Source organism: Saccopteryx leptura, chromosome X (assembly GCF_036850995.1).
Source record: "Saccopteryx leptura isolate mSacLep1 chromosome X, mSacLep1_pri_phased_curated, whole genome shotgun sequence".
Classification (NCBI taxonomy): domain Eukaryota; kingdom Metazoa; phylum Chordata; class Mammalia; order Chiroptera; family Emballonuridae; genus Saccopteryx; species Saccopteryx leptura.
Window position 1 is genome coordinate 120,338,302 of NC_089516.1, and position 18,780 is coordinate 120,357,081.

An 18,780-nucleotide genomic window follows, 5' to 3' on the forward strand; every position below is an offset into this window, starting at 1 on the left:
AATAGCTTGAAAAAGATAGGTGTTCTTTAGATATTTGGTAAAATTCATTTGTGAAGCCATCCGGTATGGGACTTTGTTGGCTGGGAGTTTTTTGAGAACTGCTTCAATTTCATTTGTTGTAATTGGTCTGTTTAGGTTTTCTGATTCTTCCAGATTGAATTTTGGAAGATTGTATATTTCTCAGAATTTATCCATTTCACCTAGGTTGTCCAATTTTTTGGCATATAGATCTGCATAATATTTTCTTACAATGCTTTGTATTTCTGTGATGTCAGTTGTTACTTCTCCACTTTCATTTCTAATTTTATTTATTTGAGTTCTCTCTCTTTTTGTCTTGATGAATCTGGTTAAAAGTTTGTCAATCTTTTTCACCTTTTCAAAGAACCAGATCTTGGTTTCATTGATTTTTTTTGTATTTTTTTTAGCCTTTATGTCATTTATTTCCACTCTGATCTTTATTATTTCCTTTCTTCTATTTCCTCTGGGCTTTATTTTTTGTTCCTTTTTTAGTTCTTTTAGATGCAGGATTAAGTTGTTTATTTGAGCTTTCTTTTGCTTCTAAAAGTATGCCTGTAATGCTATAAACTTCCCTCTCAGGACAGCTATTGCTGTGTTCCATAAATTTTGAGTTGTTGTATGTTCATTTTCATTTCTTTCAAGGATATTTTTTATTTCTTCCTTGATCTCGTTGTCAACCCATTTATTATTTAATGACATGCTATTTAGTTTCTAAGTGTTTAAATATTTTTCAGGGTTTTTTTTATTGTCATTGATTTCTAACATGTGCTCTATCCTAGAGAATGTATGAGGAACACTTGAAAAGAATGTAAATTCAACTGCTTTGGGATAAAATGTTCTGAAAATGTCAATTAAATCCAGTTGATCTAGTGTGTCATTTAAGGCCGCTGTTTCTTTGTTAATTTTCTTTCTGGAGGATCTATCCATTGACATTAGTGGGATATTAAAATCCCATACTATTATAGTATGGCTATTGATCTCGCCCTTTATGTCCATTAAAATCAGCTTCATATATTCAGATGCTCCTATATTTGGCATATAAATATTTACAATGGTTATGTCATACTGTTTGATTGCATCTTTGCCATTATGTAGTGGCCTTCTCTATCCCTCACTAACACCTTTGTTTTAAAGGCTATTTTGTCAGATATAAGCATAGTTACCCCCACTTTTTTTCTCTTTTACTTTTGCATGAAATACTTTTTTTCATCCTTCACTTTCAGTCCATGTGTATCTTTTGTTCTGAGGTAGATCTCTTGTACACAGCATGTGTACAGGTCCTGTTTTCTTATCCATGCAGCTAATTTATGCCTTTTGATTGGATCATTTAATTCAGTTACATTTATGGTTATTATTGACATATACTTATTTATTGCCATTTTATTCTTTAAATCTATATTCATTTTTTTCTGGATTTATATTATTTTTTTCTTTGCTCTTTTTACAACAGGCTCTTTAACATTTCTTGCAGTACTGGTTTGGTTGTAATGAATTCCTTAAGTCTTTTTTCTTTGTCTGGGAAACATTTTATTTCTCCTTCAATTTTAAATAATAGCATTTCTGGATAAAGTGGTCTTCTTTGTAGGTTCTTCTTTTGCATCACTTTGAATATTTCTTACCGATTGCTTCTGGCCTCAAGTCTTTCTGTTGAGAAGTTGGATGTTATCTTTGTGGGGGCTCTTCTGTAGGTAATTAACTGCTTTTTTCTTGCAGCTTTTAGTATTCATTTTTGGCTCATAACTTTTAAATTTAATTATGATGTGACTTGGTGTAGGTCCTTGGTTTCCTCTTTAATGGGACTCTCTGTGCTTCTTGAATTTGTGTGACTCTTCATCAATTAAGAAAATTTCCATCTATGATTTCTTCAACAGTTTCTGTATCCCTTGCTTATTCCCTTCTCCTTCAGGAACCCCTATGATGCAGATGTTGTTTCTCTTCATGTTGTAACAGAGCTCTCTTAGAGTTTCCTCCATCTTTTTGAGCCTCTTTTCATTTTGCTGCTCTGCTTCCATGCTTTCATTTATCTTGTCCTCTAAATAACTGATTAGATCTTCTGCTTCATCCAGCCTGCTGTTGATTCCTTCTAATGCAGTCTTCATTTCTGATATTGTATTTGTCATTTCTGACTGGTTATTTTTTTATGACTTCAATGTCCTTTTTGATGATTGCTATCTCTGTATTTAGGTCCTTATTGTGTCCTTCCTTTGTTGCTCTAAGATTGTTGAGCATCCTAAAAATCATTATTTGAAACTCTGCATCTGGTAGTTTGATTACTTTCACTTCATTTTGATCTTTTCTGGGGATTTTTGTTGTTGATTCATTTGGGTCACATTTCTTTGTTTACTCATTTTGTTTACATACAGACTCCTCTTTTGGGTGTGTTACTTGTGTAGCTTGTTGTGTCTAAGGTTGGTGTTCCTTGCTAGCAGCTACAAGGTGTTTTGTTTCTAGATTTTCCTAGGTTGGCATCAACTGTTGTTTGTAACCTACATTGGGCTACTTGTCTTCAGCTACTTCTCTTTCTGCAGTTTGTATCTGCATTTTCAATGTCTGGGTATTGTGAGAGGGGAAAACCTATGTAGAGGGATCTGCTTCCTCCTACTTAGAGCTGACAGCAGCTCCATAAAAGCCCCAAGCTCCATAATATTGGCCTCCACTTTTCAGCTGCTCCACCTCCTCTTGCACCTGCCTGGTTTTCCCAGAGTCATTTGTAGAAAGACTGTAGTGTGGGCCCATATTAATCTCACCCAACCAACCCCTCTACAGGTTGAAAACTTGATGTGATATGGCAGCTGAAGTTGGGAACACAATGGTAGTAAGACCCCTTACTTCAGGGTCTCTTGAGCAGTGGTTCAGTATAAGGAATATTGCACCTCCTCCAGAGCCTAATCCCTCAGCCACTGCTGGATACTCAAATTTTATTTCTCCCCAACAAGGTGAGCAGCAGGTTCAGAATCAAGTGGATCTGACAGTCTTTTCTGCAAAAGTTCTTCAGCTGGCGGAACTCTGGTCTCAGGTAGGAAGACTGAGAGAATCCTCTCCTGGGGCTGACTGTGCCCCCAGAAAGTAGCTAAGCTCCCAACAAGATCCAACAATAGGCTCACAGGGACTCACACTTTGAATGCCCTAAGCCTCTGTCCCTTACCCCTTTGGGGTGTAGTCCAGCAGGATAGGATATCCAACACCCAGGTCAGATGACTGTGAAGCTCCACCCTATCCAATGCACATGAGCTGCTATGCCAATGCTAATCACAGAGAGCAGAACTCACCTCAACTTGGGTAGGTGTGAGGAGCCCTTCCTTAGTATACCACTCTAGCATGGGTTGTTATGTCCTGAACCAATGCTCTTTGCAGTTGGCCAGTGGATGTGCAGGTCCTGGACATCTCTTGCAGGAAGCCAGCACAGACCAGTGGGAGACACTGTCTTTGACTGGCCCTCAGCAATCTTCTTTGTCTCCAAGCAATCCAGAGTTTGTGGCTACCTGTACTGGGCTGAGGTACACATGGAAATACCAGTTGCACACCTAGGCTTTTACCAACTCTGAGCCTGTTGGATGGTCTACTTAAAAAGCCAAGTTTTCCTGAGTACTGCTTCCTGAAGCCTCTCTTTGCAGGCTCCTTCTTTTGTTCAAATGCTAAATAAACTTCTACTAGACTCTAGAGCCTGCAGCAATTTAGGGATTAGGAAGGGTGGTGGGTGTATCTTTGCCTCTTGTCCCCAGGTGTAATTCTGTCCAGACTTTTTTCACAGAGCTCAGTAGTGTGTGGCCCCAGGAGTCCTGTATATGTGGCCTCTGAGACCCAGAGGTGTGGTCTGCCTTCTCTCTGAACAGTTTCAACTGAGTCTCCCATGAGGTGGAATCACCAGTCTTAGAGTCCAGAGAGTGTGTGAGTAAAGCTCTGATCTCAACATCAGAAAGCTGAGTCATTGATGCTCCTCCTGATTCCTGGCTTCTCAGAACAACCCATTACCATGATAGGGTAAGAGAGACTCCTAAAAGTAGAGCAGTTGCTATTCCTCAGACTGGTGTCACACAGAGGGGATGCTCTACCCAAGAAAGTTGGGGACTTCAGTATTGGAGAATGACTCAGCACAGGGATTCCAGTGGCCATCCCCTACAGTGTCTCTCCCTGGGTATCTAAATTTATACTCTCCTCATGCAACTCCAGTTCTCTCAGCCCTGCCTCAACCAGAGTCCTGGGTAAGTGGCTCTGAATGAGATTTTCTGTGAGGACCCTTTAAGAGGGAGTTTGTGTCTCAGAAAGCTCATTATCTTTCTCACAAACAGAAACCTGGGTCTTTTCACCGCCAAATGCTGTATTCCCGTTTCTTCTAGGCTCTGGGGCTCTAGACTGGGGTTCCAGGCCTGGGGCTCAGCACCCACACCTCTCAGGGAGACCCTCTCTGCACTGAAAGTCCCTTCAGACTCTCAGCTGTCGCTTGCTCCTGGGAGTGGGGCAGCCCTTTCCATCTCTGCTCTTCCTACCAGTCTTAGTGTGGCATCTTCTGTGATCCTTGGTTATAAACTCTTCTTTCTTTAATTCCAAGTTGGTTTTTCAAGATGATTGTTCTTAAATTAAATTCTAATCCAATTTGGTCCTGGGAGGTGGCAGTTGGAACATCCACCTACTCCATGGCCATCTTGGAGTCTCAAGAGGCACCCAGTTTGTAGACACTAAATTTTTCTCAAAAAATTGTATCTTATACATGGGAAAATATGGTATTTTCCATTTAATGCACATAAAAAAGTTACCATTGAGTTATTATAACCCTTCTTATTTTATTTTATTATTTTATTTTATTTTATTTTATTTTATTTTATTATTTTATTTTATTTTATTTTATTTTATTTTATTTTATTTTATTTTATTTTATTTTATTTTATTTTATTTTATTTTTCTGTATTTTTCTGAAGCCGGAAACAGGGAGAGACAGTCAGACAGACTCCCGCATGCGCCCGACCGGGATCCACCCGGCACGTCCGCCAGGGGGTGATGCTCTGCCCACCAGGGGGCGATGCTCTACCCCTCCGGGGCGTCGCTCTGTTGCGACCAGAGCCACTCTAGCGCTTGGGGCAGAGGCCGAGGAGCCATCCCCAGTGCCCGGGCCATCTTTGCTCCAGTGGAGCCTCGGCTGTGGAAGGGGAAGAGAGAGACAGAGCGGAAGGAGAGGAGGAGGGGTGGAGAAGCAGATGGGCACTTCTCCTGTGTGCCCTGGCCGGGAATCGAACCCGGGACTTCTGTATGCCAGGCTGACGCTCTACCACTGAGCCAATCGGCCAGGGCCACCCTTCTTATTTTAAAGGAGAGTAAACATGTCTAGAAATAAAAATTATTTTCCCAAATCACCAGCCAGAAAATTTTGGTCAAGATTGGAGCAAAAGTAAGTTCAAACCTGTAAAGCTTTCCACTTTACCACCTTGCATATCTCACCACCTACCTTATAGTAGCTTTTCTAATACTTCTAGAAATAAAAAACCACCAACAGATCAAAATCACATGGACAACAAATTGAGATCAGATGTGAAAAATAGTTTTAACCCTCTGTCTGTGGTGACTATCTGTCCAGATAGAAATAATTTTTAATTTAAACAGTATTTTATACATTACCTATTACATAGTTAGAATATTTTATCAATCAAGCTGTATACTTCCCAGATTATCTCCTAATCTAGAGATATTATAAAAAGCTAAGATCACATCTGCTCAGTTTTCTTAATTTAAAAATGTAATTACTCCTGTACCCCTTATCTTACCTTAAAACAAAATGGTAAATCATAGGACTCATTTTTTTTTTCTTTTTTTAAATTTTTATTTATTTATTTATTTTTACAGGGACAGAGAGAGAGTCAGAGAGAGGGATAGATAGGGACAGACAGACAGGAACGGAGAGAGATGAGAAGCATCAATCATCAGTTTTTCGTTGGGACTCCTTAGTTGTTCATTGATTGCTTTCTCATATGTGCCTTGACCGTGGGCCTTCAGCAGACCGAGCAGTAACCCCTTGCTCGAGCCAGCGACCTTGGGTCCAAGCTGGTGAGCTTTTTTTGGCTCAAGCCAGATGAGCCCGCGCTCAAGCTGGCAACCTCGGGGTCTCGAACCTGGGTCCTTCCACATCCCAGTCTGACGCTCTATTCACTGCGCCACCACCTGGTCAGGCATAGGACTCATTTTTAAAAATGAGAAAAAACAGTGTATATCAAGAGTTTCTTGTTATGATTAAAATTTTATTATTTATGATGCTAGTTAAGAAAAACACATTTTTTTTTGTGGTTGGATTAGGGCAATGTTAAAGAGAAGAGATCAGTAAGTAGTGCTTTGAGGTGCTTACATTTTTATTCTGTTAGAACATTTGTGATAGATTTTAATTTGGTTTAATATTGAGTCAGTCTCCATTAGAATATGTGTCAATTTGTTAAACAAGACTACTTATCTTAAAATGTGAAAACTATTTCTTTGTGAAAACTATTTCTCTTGCCAATAAGGATGTTCATCCAACTTACCACTTAGGGGTTTTTGCTTTTTGAGTAGCATATTCTTCCAATTTGCAATGAGGCCTAAGATTCTGTCATTATGAAATAACTCTACTGAAGAATTGTTATTGTAATGCAATATTATTGGAGTAATTAATACATGAACCCACTGCTTATATGAATAATCTTTATACACTTTATAGAATTAATTTCTAATCAACTAATTCCCAGATCTTATGTTCTATTATAGGTGGGGAGGACAGGGAAGGTTTACAGGATTAGAAGATTCTGATGGGAGTTTAAAGCAGGTGAAGTTTATAGATCTGGGAAAGGTGCTTAATTAAGAAGGCCAGGATTGAGGGTAGGGTTGGGTAAGAAGACAAATACTGAAAAATAAGATAGGGTGACAAAAAATACCCACCTACATCCTAGTTATTAAAGTAGAACCTTGGGAATAGTTATCACAGGATCCAACTGTGCCTCAGAAGGAAGAAGAGCTGCCTTGTAGCTGGAAATAATTCCATCTAAGTTGCTTCTATAACTCCAGGAAATGAAAACACATAATAGTAAGTCTGAATAAAAATGTATGTCTGAAAATGAAGATGAAAAACAGCTATGCTCTTTTTCACAACAATCATTAGACTTTACAGACAGATGGGAACTGCGATGGAATGATGGTCAATCAAATATACTATTAGCTCTGGCAGATTGTAAATATTGTCTGACTTCTGAAACTTGCATGAAAATCAACCTGATAGAAATGTTACAGACATTAAATAAATGATAATGTATATTTGGAAAAAGTATTTAACTTTATTCTCCTCCAAATTTTTCCTTATTTTCCTTAGATTACTTCCAGTAAGTCTGTTTTCTTTAAGCTGTGAAAAAAAATGAATCCTTTAAAAGGGAAATACATAAAATATGATTTTAGAGTAAAATAAATATTTTCTCTTTATCCAGCTACCGGTTGCAAAGTTCAGATGTAATGCTGATAGCAAACTTATCTTTTAATTCATTTTAAGTTTTAACAGGACTGTATTTTATTTATTTGCTTTGAAAAAGATAAATATCTATGGTAAGAAAAATGCAAGTGAATCACTTATGTTGTGTAATTAGTTTAAGTGACTATCTTTTTCAAGCTTGTTTGAAGAAGAGTCTTTCAGATTGCATCCCAACACCACCATTCCCAATCTCCCACCTATTACTGGCACACATGTTTTCATGTAAGGCCATGACAACTTTGAAATGCTTTAAAATACTTTCTGCATCTGGCAGCTAATAAGTGTGAATTAGATTCAGAAAAGTGTTGTGTTACTGAAGATTAGTATCACTGAATGTAGTGTTTGGTCGGTTAAAACTGCAGGTGTCTGAGTAAGTAGTTGCAGCATGATATTTTTTAAGCCAAAGAGAATGAGTTGTCTTTAATTATACTTATGAGTAACTTTGATTTATTTTTTATGTATTATAGAAAAGAATACCTTCTTACTTCATGTTCTGTGGCATGGTGACATATGACACTATAGGGTACTTTTTCTAGAAGCTGTTGTATTATATATGGAAGTGTAAGATGAAAAAAGAATTACTCTGTGCCATAAATTAAATATGGAATATTTGAATGCATAGGATGGTGCTTTTGAAAAATTGTGATACCATTTTACTCCATATGCCATGTGATTCCAAATTCTAAAACAGATAGTGATTTGTGAGCAATGTGCTTCCTTTGCCCAAACAGGTACCTCTTTATTTGTGTAGGCTTTTTCTGACCATGTTCTTGCGAATGAAATGTTCCAAGTACATCTTTGTCTCCTGATTTGCTGTGCTAAATCAGCACTCTCTGGGCACAGAGATTTCTTGAGTATTTCTTCAAAATATTACACACTGGAGGAAACACTTTCACAAAGGCTGATTCAGCAAGTGGAGCAAGAGAAGAAGTGAGAGATTTATAAGATCCTTGTAATGCTGGAAAGAGAAGATGATTATACAATTTAGCTTATGTGGGCTGAGAGTCCAGAGACTGAACCTCAGTCTCTTCATTATGTTTAAAATTACCATTTACTCTGCTTCTCAAAGCACAGATATTCCATCACTGTTGCATTTACATGATACTTTACACATTTCAAAACATTTGTTTATTTGTTATTTTATTTTTTTTCTTCTTTACATAATGCTTGGGTATGCAAGTTAGGTATAGTTAACCAAATCTGACAAACAAAGAAAATAATGCAGGGTGAGATTAAATAATTTGTGTAAGATCACATATTTAAGTGATTGGCAGAGTTGAGACTAAAAGACTATAGTATAGGTTGCTTGATATCCATACTATAAATTTTTAAATGTATATGTTGGCTACATGATTACATATATAAATTCCATGTAGAGATAAAAGTAGAAGTAGAGGTAAAATAGTGATGGAAATACAAAGATGGATAGATAGATTACAGAGATAGATAGATCGATGATAGATAATAGATAGAAGATAGATAGATAGATAGATAGATAGATAGATAGATAGATGATAGATAGATAGATAGATAGATAGATAGATAGATAGATAGATAGATAGATAGATAGACAGACACTATATGGTAAGGATTGTGCAAGGTTCTTTAGTTACTTTGATAATTAAGTCAGCCTCTTTCCTTAAGGCAGAGTGAAAAATAACAGATTAAATCTTATGCCTTTTGTTGACTAATATGTGAGGAAAAGTCTGATTTAAATATTTAAATGTAGCCATTAGTTGCTGCTGTGATACCAACTTATTTCTAGAGCTACTTGAAAGGTTTCATTATCTATTCTAATTTTTAGTAGTGGATTTTTTTTACTAAAAATAAAGAGCTATGTTTCAAGAGTTACTGAGCACTTGGGTATACGAAATCAGATTCTCTTTTAACATTTCTCACATATAGCACAGTCAAGAATGGTAAGTCATATGAGAATCCAATTAATTCAACTTTACCACCAACAAGTAAATAATCTTCCATTCCAAACTTTTTTCTTAATTTCACAAGTGAAATTTTAATCTTTTTATATTGAGTTTTCTTAAAGCATAGCATATGCCTGTAACAAACTAAGAAAACTAGTATGTTATTCACAAAATCTAACTGGAGAAAACTGAAATCTATTCTTTCAATCACTAAAAGGTTTTTGAGTACCAATGATGAGTCAGGAACTCTACTATGGCTCAGGGCCCTGCCCTCCTGGGAGAAGACAGACATTGGTAATTGCACAAACATTGTAACTATCCCAAGTGCTGTGATAAAAGTTAATATATGCTATTTGAATTTATATTAGGTATATTTGACATAGTCATGGTAGTCAGGGAAAATTTCCTTGAAGAGATATCTGTTAGAACAAGAGCTGAGGAATAAGAGCTAAATAGATAGAAAATTTGGGGTAGATATTTCAGGCAGAATGCAAAGCATGTATGATGATGACACAGGAGGACACTTTCCAGACTGGATTAATAGCCCTTAGCCTGGGTTGAGAAACCGATGGAATAGCAATTCAGTAAAAAAAAATATATATATATATATGTATATATATATATATATGTATATGTATATATATATATGTATATATGTATATATATACACACATATATATATATATATATATATATATATATATATATTTGAGTAAAGATCAGAGGAATTTATGTAGATGCTCCCAATCTTCTTTTTAGGGTCTCGAACCAAGAGATCTCAGCATTCCAATCTTCTTTTTAACAATGTTCATCTTATAACAACCTCTTTCTCTAAGGGCTATATATCCAATTACCCCTTTTAATAATTTATCCCATTGGCCCAAGAATCATCTTTAATTCAATTGCATATGTGGGAACATAAAATGTGGGTTTACCCATGTAATCTTAATCTATTTAGCCACTGGGCACCATCTTTGTGTACTGGTATGTGAAAGGTATTTTTTCTTTAATTAAGACAGAAGATGGTATATATTTTTTGGGAAATAGCAAAATGTTTTATTTTATTTTAGAAAAAACTGTACATTCCATCTAGAAAGCAACAAAAGATAGTTATCATACAACAAAACTAGACCTACACTAAATGTCACAGACTTTTATGTCATCAACACAGTTTATTTATTTTTTTCACAGAGACAGAGAGAGGGCTAGACAGGGACAGACAGACAGGAACGGAGAGAGATGAGAAGCATCAATCATTAGTTTTTTGTTGCGACACCTTAGTTGTTCATTGATTGCTTTCTCATATGTGCCTTGACTGGGGTGCTACAGCAGACTGAGTAACTCCTTGCTCAAGCCAGCGACATTGGGTTTAAGCTGGTGAGCCTTGCTCAAACCAGATGAGCCCGCACTCAAGCTGGTGACCTCGGGGTCTTGAACCTGAGTCCTCTGCATTCCAGTCTGACACTCTATCCACTACAACACCGTCTGATCAGGATCATCAAAGCAATTTAAAAGATCAGTTTGATGTTTGACAGAGTTAATAGATATTGCTATGTTTTGTGATGACATGCTGAGGTGGCAGTTTACTCCTCTTTGAGCCTATGCAGCAGTCTCAGTAGATGAGTAAAATCAAATGAAAAAAAATGATAAGATACTAACAATGAAAGCTTCACTGAGGATCTAAAAAAAAAAAAATAAGTGGATAACAGTCTCTACTAATGCATAACAATGTATTGAAAAGACTGATATAAGAAAGCCTTGACTTCCCCTATCAGTACAGCTAGCCTTTCCAGATGGCCTTGCCTGTTTTCTTTAATTCAAATGCTACAGCCTTCACAGATCATTTACACTTTAGTTATTAAGCCTTACTTATTATTTATCACTTGAGTATCTTCTTTCCCCAGGGAGATTGTAAAGTCCTTGAGGATAGAACATATGCCTTCCTTCTATTCTCTTTGTTGTCTCAGGTATTTTTCTTAATTCTATCTGTACACAAGAAAGTTGGTGAATACTATCATGTGCTAGTTGAAGAAATATAAATCGTATTGAAGACTACCCAACTGAATTGGCCAAAGTTAAATATCTAATAAATGGTTAAAGCCTATATTTGTACTTGGTCTGCCTGACATGTTAGTTCCGAAGTCAAACAAATCCAGACTGGAGTTCTTGGCTCCATTATGTATTTAGTTGTATAAATGTGGGGAAAACAGAACTCATTAATTTGGTGTACATTGTAAACAAGGCACTATACGAAATTCCTATTCTCATTTTCATTATCTTTTAACTACATTCTTATGCATTCAGTAGAAATTGTTTCCCACTTATTTTTAAATCCTCATTGTTACTTTCACTGTTAGTCTCTTTCAATTTTATTCATTTGATTTAATCACATAACTTCTCCTTACTATTCTATCATAGCTATGAGATTTCTTATTTGTACTTTTTTTCTGAAGATGTCGTGGTCACTTAGAATAGTGCTATTATTATTTCTGTATCTCAGAAGAGTATATCAAGATACAGAAAAGTTAAGTAATCTGCCCAGGGTCACACTGTTAGGGAACAGCATAACTGAGATACAAACCCAGTGGGTTTTACTCCACACTCATCAATGTGGGAGATGATGCCTCCTTAATTGATTACAACATTAAATGAACACATGTCAAATTAGAAACTCCTGGCCCCTGAAATTGTATAAAAATTTTACTTTCTGCATATGTATATTTTTCCATGAAATTTTCTGTCATCAAATTCTCAAAGTTGCTTATGACTCCAAAAAATGTAAAAGAATACCTATTAGAATGGAGTGTAGAGGAGAATGAAGACATATAGTCGTGTAGCACATGTTCCCTGTGTTGCAAGAGCTTGTGATTCACCTGCAAAACTAAAATAGTCAAAGAGGTAAATACAGTATTTTATGTAAGATATGTTCACTTCTAAACAAGTGGTTTAGAAGAGGGAGAGATAATTCTGGCTGAGGCAATAAGAAAATACATTACAGAAAAAAGTGGATTTGAGTTCTGGCTTAAAATATGGGTAAGATTTTGAGAGATAATACATGCCTTGAGGGATGCAGAGGTAGGAAACAAGGTATGAGCAAAGAAAATGTCACCCTCTGATGTTGATACAGTTTGTGAAACATCCATAATTTCTCCTTACATTATCAGCATAGCTGTGAACGCTCCTGTTTACACTGGTATTGTGTTGATGTCCTGGTGACTTTGGAAGGTTTGGAAGAAAGTCTTGCAGAGCACCTTTTTAAACTAGTGGTGTTCACAACCTTGCATTCAAGCATCCCAAAGCCAAATTGAAATTAAATCCATTTGACCCTTAAAAATTACATTTGTAATAAGGGGAACTAAAGACCGTAACATGAATATAGCACAGTGAAACAGAAATCAAATTAAGAGGCTGTCCTGAAGACTTTTAAGTTGAGTAGGACCTTTTATGCATTGGATGTTGTTAAATCATTCAGTTCATTTCACAGTGACTTCCTTTTAACACAGTCTAGGATAAAACGTACTTCATTGCTCCTGTGCATAATTAACATCCTTCTGTAGTCTTCATCAGATAAGTCATCTCTGAATATAAAACAATTGTATTTTTCTTGAATTTTATCATTAAATGAATCCTCATATCATATATGGGGAAAAATCAGAGAGGAGTGTCTGAAAAAACTACTGTAAATGTTGTACTTTAACGAACTTAATCTTACCACACACCATTCATTCATTCATTCATTTATTCATGCATACATCCCTTCCTCCATCCATTACACAAATAAGTAGCTTTTTGATCTTTTCCTCCAGTTGCCCCAGTACCTATTGCTATTAGGCACTGTGCTAGGCACTGGGTATATGAAGATGGAAAAGGTAGTTTCCATTGTTAAGTTGTTCACAATGAAGTGGAAAAAGCTGGCATATAAGCAAATTACAGTGTAATTTACAGTGTAATAGATGGGCTTTAAAAGTAGGGTTTTCATTTGTAAAGGGTACAAGTGTTGTAATTTAAAAAAAAATTATTAAGAAGAAAAATCACCTGACCAGGCAGTGACACAGTGAATAGAGCATCGGACTGGGAAGCAGAAGACCCAGGTTAAAGACCCCGAGGTCACCAGCTTGAGCTCAGGCTCATCTGGCTTGACCAAAAAACTTACCAGTTTGGACCCAAGGTTGCTGGCTGGAACAAGGAGTTACTCAGTCTACTGAAGGCCCATGGTCAAGGCACATATGAGAAAGCAATCAATGAACAACTAAGGTGCCGCAACAAAAAAACTGATGATTGACACTTCTCATCTCTCTCTGTTCCTGTCTGTCTGTCCCTATCTATCCCTCTCCCTGACTCTCTCACTGTCTCTGAAAAGAAAAGAAGAAGAAAAATCATGCAATAAAATAAATCCAGACAGTAAAAGGAAAAACAATAAAAAATGGCACTACCACCCCAAACATTTAGTTCCCTTACACAAAGGCAAACATCATTCACAGTTTCTTATATTTCTTTCTAAATTTTTACATATATGCATATGCACACACATTATGTCCATTCATCTGCATCTTGCTTTTTTCACTTAGAATATCTTGGTGATTCTTCCATGTCTGTACCTACTCTTCACTCACTTTAATAACTAAGTGGCCTTTCATTGTGTGAATATAAGCCACATTTACTAAACAAGTCTCTTCTCATGCACATTTTGTTGGTTTTCAGGTGGTTACTATTACAAAACAAAGAAGAGTGTAATATGCCTCACCAGTGGTGTTGCAGTGGATAGAGTGTTGACCTGGAATACTGAGGTCCCAGGTTCAAACTCGAAGGTCACTGGTTTGAGTATGGTTCATCTGGCTTGAGCACAGCCTCACCAGTTTGAGTGCTGGATCACTGGCTCAGGCATGAAATCATAGATATGATCCCATGGGCTCTGGTTTAAGCCCAAAGGTTGCTGGCTTCATCCAAAGGTCACTGGCTTGAGCAAGGGATCATTGGCTCGGCCGAGCTTCACTCTCCTCCCATCAAAGCACATATGAGCTAACAATCAATGAACAACTAAGGTGCCAGAACTAGGAGTTGATGCTTCTCATCTATCTGCCTTCCTGTTTGTCTGTATGTCTCATTCATCTCATTCTGTCTCTCTCTCTCTCTCATATATATATATATATATATATATATATATATATATATATATATATATATCACTGATCTTTTAATATATATATATCACTGATCTTTTATATATATATATATATATATATATCACTGATCTTTTAATATATATATATCACTGATCTTTTATATATATATATATATATATATATATATATATATATATATATATATATATATATATATATATAAAAGAATAGTGTAGGCCTGACCTGTGGTGGTGCAGTGGATAAAGTGTCGACCTGGAAATGCTGAGGTCGCCAGTTCAAAACCCTGGGCTTGCCTGGTCAAGGCACATATGGGAGTTGATGCTTCTTGCTCTTCCCCCTTCTCTCTCTCTCTCCCCTCTCTATAATGAATAAATAAAATCTTAACAAAATATAAAAAATTTAAAAAAAAAGAATAGTGTAATACAAAGCTTTGTGCAATACATTCCTAGTGGTGGAAGTGTATCACAATCTATATAATTATTTGTACAAACGTTTCCCAATTGCCTTTCAAAAATATGGTTTGTTTCCATTTTATTGTACTATTAGGGAAGTCTAGAAGTGGTAGCAGCTAATTCTTCTGGAAGACAAAAACAGATTTTTCAAAGGAGGGGAATTTGAGTAGGGTATTAGGAATGAGTTCAGCAGGGGGAAAATATGCACATGAACATTCTAGGTACAGAGAATGAAATTGACACTTGAAAGAACATAATGTTTATGTTCAGAGAAAGTGGACAAGTTCCCTATAAAGTTTCACTGTTCTAAAATACCCTGAACTCCACCTATTCTTCCCTCCTTTCTTCTCCAAAAGCCCTGATAAGCACTGATCTTTTTACTATTTCCAGTTTTTGTTTTCCAGAAGGTCATATAGTAAGCAGTTAGAATCAAATGGTACATAGCCTTTTAAAATTGTCATCTTTCACTTAGCAATATGCATTTAAATTTCTTCCATTTTTTTTGGATAGCTCATTTCTAACTAATGTTAAATATACTGTTCACAAAAATTAGGGGATCAGGGAAATTGCAGATACTACAGTACTTTTAGTCTTTGGTATAGTGCATTTTCACCAATGAAATAAAAGTTGGTTTTGCATTATACTGAGTGAAATAAGTAAATCAGAAAAAACTAAGAACTATATGATTCCATACATAGGTGGGACATAAAAATGAGACTCAGGGACATGGACAAGAGTGTGGTGGTTACTGGGGGTGGGGAGGGGAGGGGAAGGGAGAGGGAGAGGAGGGGCACAAAGAAAACCAGATAGAAGGTGATGGAAGACTATATGACTTTGGGTGATGGTTATGCAACATAATCAAATGTAAAAATGATCTGGAGATGTTTTCTCTGAACCTATGTACCCTGATTGATCAATGTCGCCCTGTTAAAATTAATAAAAAAAAAGTTGGTTTTGCATCTCACTTGTATAATTGAACATTCTTTGACTTGTTGTTAGTTTTTCTGATGTTCTTGTTTAATAAAAAACCCCAATGTTTCTTTTTTTTATTGCTTCATATTCGCTTTGAAATATCCCCTAATTTTTGTGAGCAGTATAGTATTCCTTTTTATGGACATACTGCAGATTATTTATTCATTCACCTAGTAAGACATCTTAGTTCATTCTCTGTTTCATCCACTATAATTAAAACTCTTATAAACTCTGTGTGGAGTTTTGTTGTGTGGACATACGTTTTCAACTTCTTTTGGTTAATATCATGAAACATGATTGTTAGGCCCTATGGTAAAAGTATGCATCAGTTTGTTAGAAACTTTCTAACTGTCTTCCAGAAGTGGCTGTATCATTTCATTTTCCCACCAGCAATAAGTGGGAGTTCTTATTGCTCTCTACCTTTACCAGCAATTGGTATTTTAGTTTTGTAGTGGTATCTCACAGTTGCTTTAATTTGCATTTCCCTGATAATATAAAATATGGAACATTTTTTCATATAATTGTTCGTCATTTTTAAATCTGGTTTCGTGAGTTATCTGTTAAAGTCTTTGCCAATTCTAAAATTGGATTGTTAGATTTCTTACTTTAACAGTTTTTTCTATATTTTGGATAACAGTATCATATGAGTCTTTTGCAAATACATATTTTCTTCTAGTCCATGGCTTGTCTTCTATTTTTACTATGATTGTCCTTTCCAAATTATCAGTTATTTTTTTAATGCATTGTGCTTTTGGTATTATATTTTAAAAGTCATTACCAAACCCAAGGTCATCTATATTTTCTATTACATTATCTTCTGGATTTTTATAGCTCTTTATTTTACAACAAAGTTAATAATTTATTTTTCATTAATTCTTATAAAAGACATAAGGTTCGTCATTAGATTCATTCTGCTCTCTCTTTCTTTCCCCTGCATGTAGCTGTAGAGTTGTGCCAGCACCTTTATTGAAATTTTTTCTTTATATTTTAATATTTCTTCTGCTATTTCCTTTTAAATTTTTTTAGTTTTCTATAAACACAATTATACTTTGAGGCAATAATGTTATTTGGTATCTTTTTTTAACTTTGTTATTTTTTTAATCTTATTTAAAAAAATTAAATTTAACAGGGTGACATTGATTAGTAAGAGTACATAATTTTCAGTAAACATTTCTATATCATTTGAACTGTTCATTATGTTGTATGCCCATCACCCAAAGTCAAATCATTTTTCATCACCTTATATTTACTCTTTTTATACCTTCCCTCCACCACTTCCCAAATCCCCCTCTTCTATGTCCCCTTGCCCTTTGTAACCACTTCACTTTTATCTATGTCCATGAGACTCACTTTTATGTCCCACCTATGTGTGAAATCATACAGTTCTTAGCTTATTCTGATTTACTTATTTCACTCAGTATAATGTTATCAAGGTCCACCCATGTTGTTGTAAATGATCCGATGTCATCATTTCTTATGGCTGAGTGGTATTCCATAGAATATATGTACCACATCTTCTTTATCCAATCTTCTATTGAAGGGCTCTTGGTTGTTTCCATGTCTTGGCCACTGTGAATAATGCTGCGATGAACATGGGAATGCATGTGTCTTTAGGAACCAATGTTTTCTAGTTTTTAGGTTAGATAACAAGTACAGGGATTCCTGGGCCATATCATAGATTTATTCCTAATTTTTTTTGAGGAACCACCATACTTTCTTCCATAACAGTGGTACTAGTTTGCATTTCCATGAGCAGTGAATGAGGGTTCCTTTTTCTCCACAGTGTTTCCAACACTTGTTATTACCTGTTTTGTTGATAATAGCCAATTAAAATTTGGTGATATCTCATTGCAGCCTTGATTTGCAATTTTCTAATAGCTAGTGAAGATGAGCATCTTTTCATATATCTGTTGGCCATATGTACTTTGTCTTGGGAGAAGTGCCTGTTCATATCCTCTTCTCAGTTTTTTATTGGACTGTTTGCTTGTTTGTTGCTGAGTTTTGTAAGTTCTTTGTATTAACCCCTTATCGGAGCTGTTTGAAAATATCATCTCGCATTTAGTTAGCTGTGTGTTTGTTTTGATGTCAGTTTTCTTTGCTGTGAAGAAGCTTTATAGGTTGATATAGTCTCACTTATTGTTGACTTTACTTCCCTTGCTTTTGGGGTTAAATTCATAAATTGTTCTTATGAACAAGGTCCATGAGTTTAGTACATATGCTTATGCTTTCTTTTGTGTAATTAATAGTTTCAAATCTTATATTTAGGTCTTTGATCAATTTTGAATTAATTTTTGTGCAGAGGGACAAACTTTAGTCAAGTTTCATTTTTTTTTCAAGTAGTTTTCCCATTTTTTCAGCACCATTTATTGAAGACGCTTTCTTTTCTCCATTGTGTTTTGGGGTCTTTTGTCAAGGATGACATATATATATATATATATATATATATATATATATATATATATATATATATATATATATATATATATATATATATATATATATATGGCTTTATTTCTGGGTTATCAATTCTGTTCCATTCATCTGTATACCTCTTTGTCTGCCAATACTCTGCTGGTTTGATTATTGTGTCTCAACAGTATAGTATTATTTGAAATCAAGTAGTGTGATATCTCTAGTTTCATTCTTTTTTCTCAGGATTGCTTTGGCTGTTTGGGGGTTTTTATGGTTCCATACAAAGCTGGTAATTTTTTGTTCTATTTCTTTAAAAAAAGACTTTGGGATTTTGATGGGAATTGCATAAAATTTGTATATTGCTTTGGGTAATATGGCCATTTTAA

At 35.6% G+C, this 18,780-nt stretch overlaps 1 protein-coding gene across 1 annotated transcript in view; it reads left to right on the top strand.

Moving 5' to 3' along the window:
* Window positions 1–2,803: 2,803 nt before the first annotated feature.
* PRR32 (proline rich 32) overlaps window positions 2,804–18,780 on the top strand; it is a 134,377-nt gene continuing 118,400 nt past the window's right edge. The window contains 2 exon segments of the mRNA XM_066357876.1: window positions 2,804–3,034; window positions 3,179–3,297. Of these exon segments, the coding sequence (XP_066213973.1) occupies window positions 2,804–3,034; window positions 3,179–3,297 (350 nt within the window).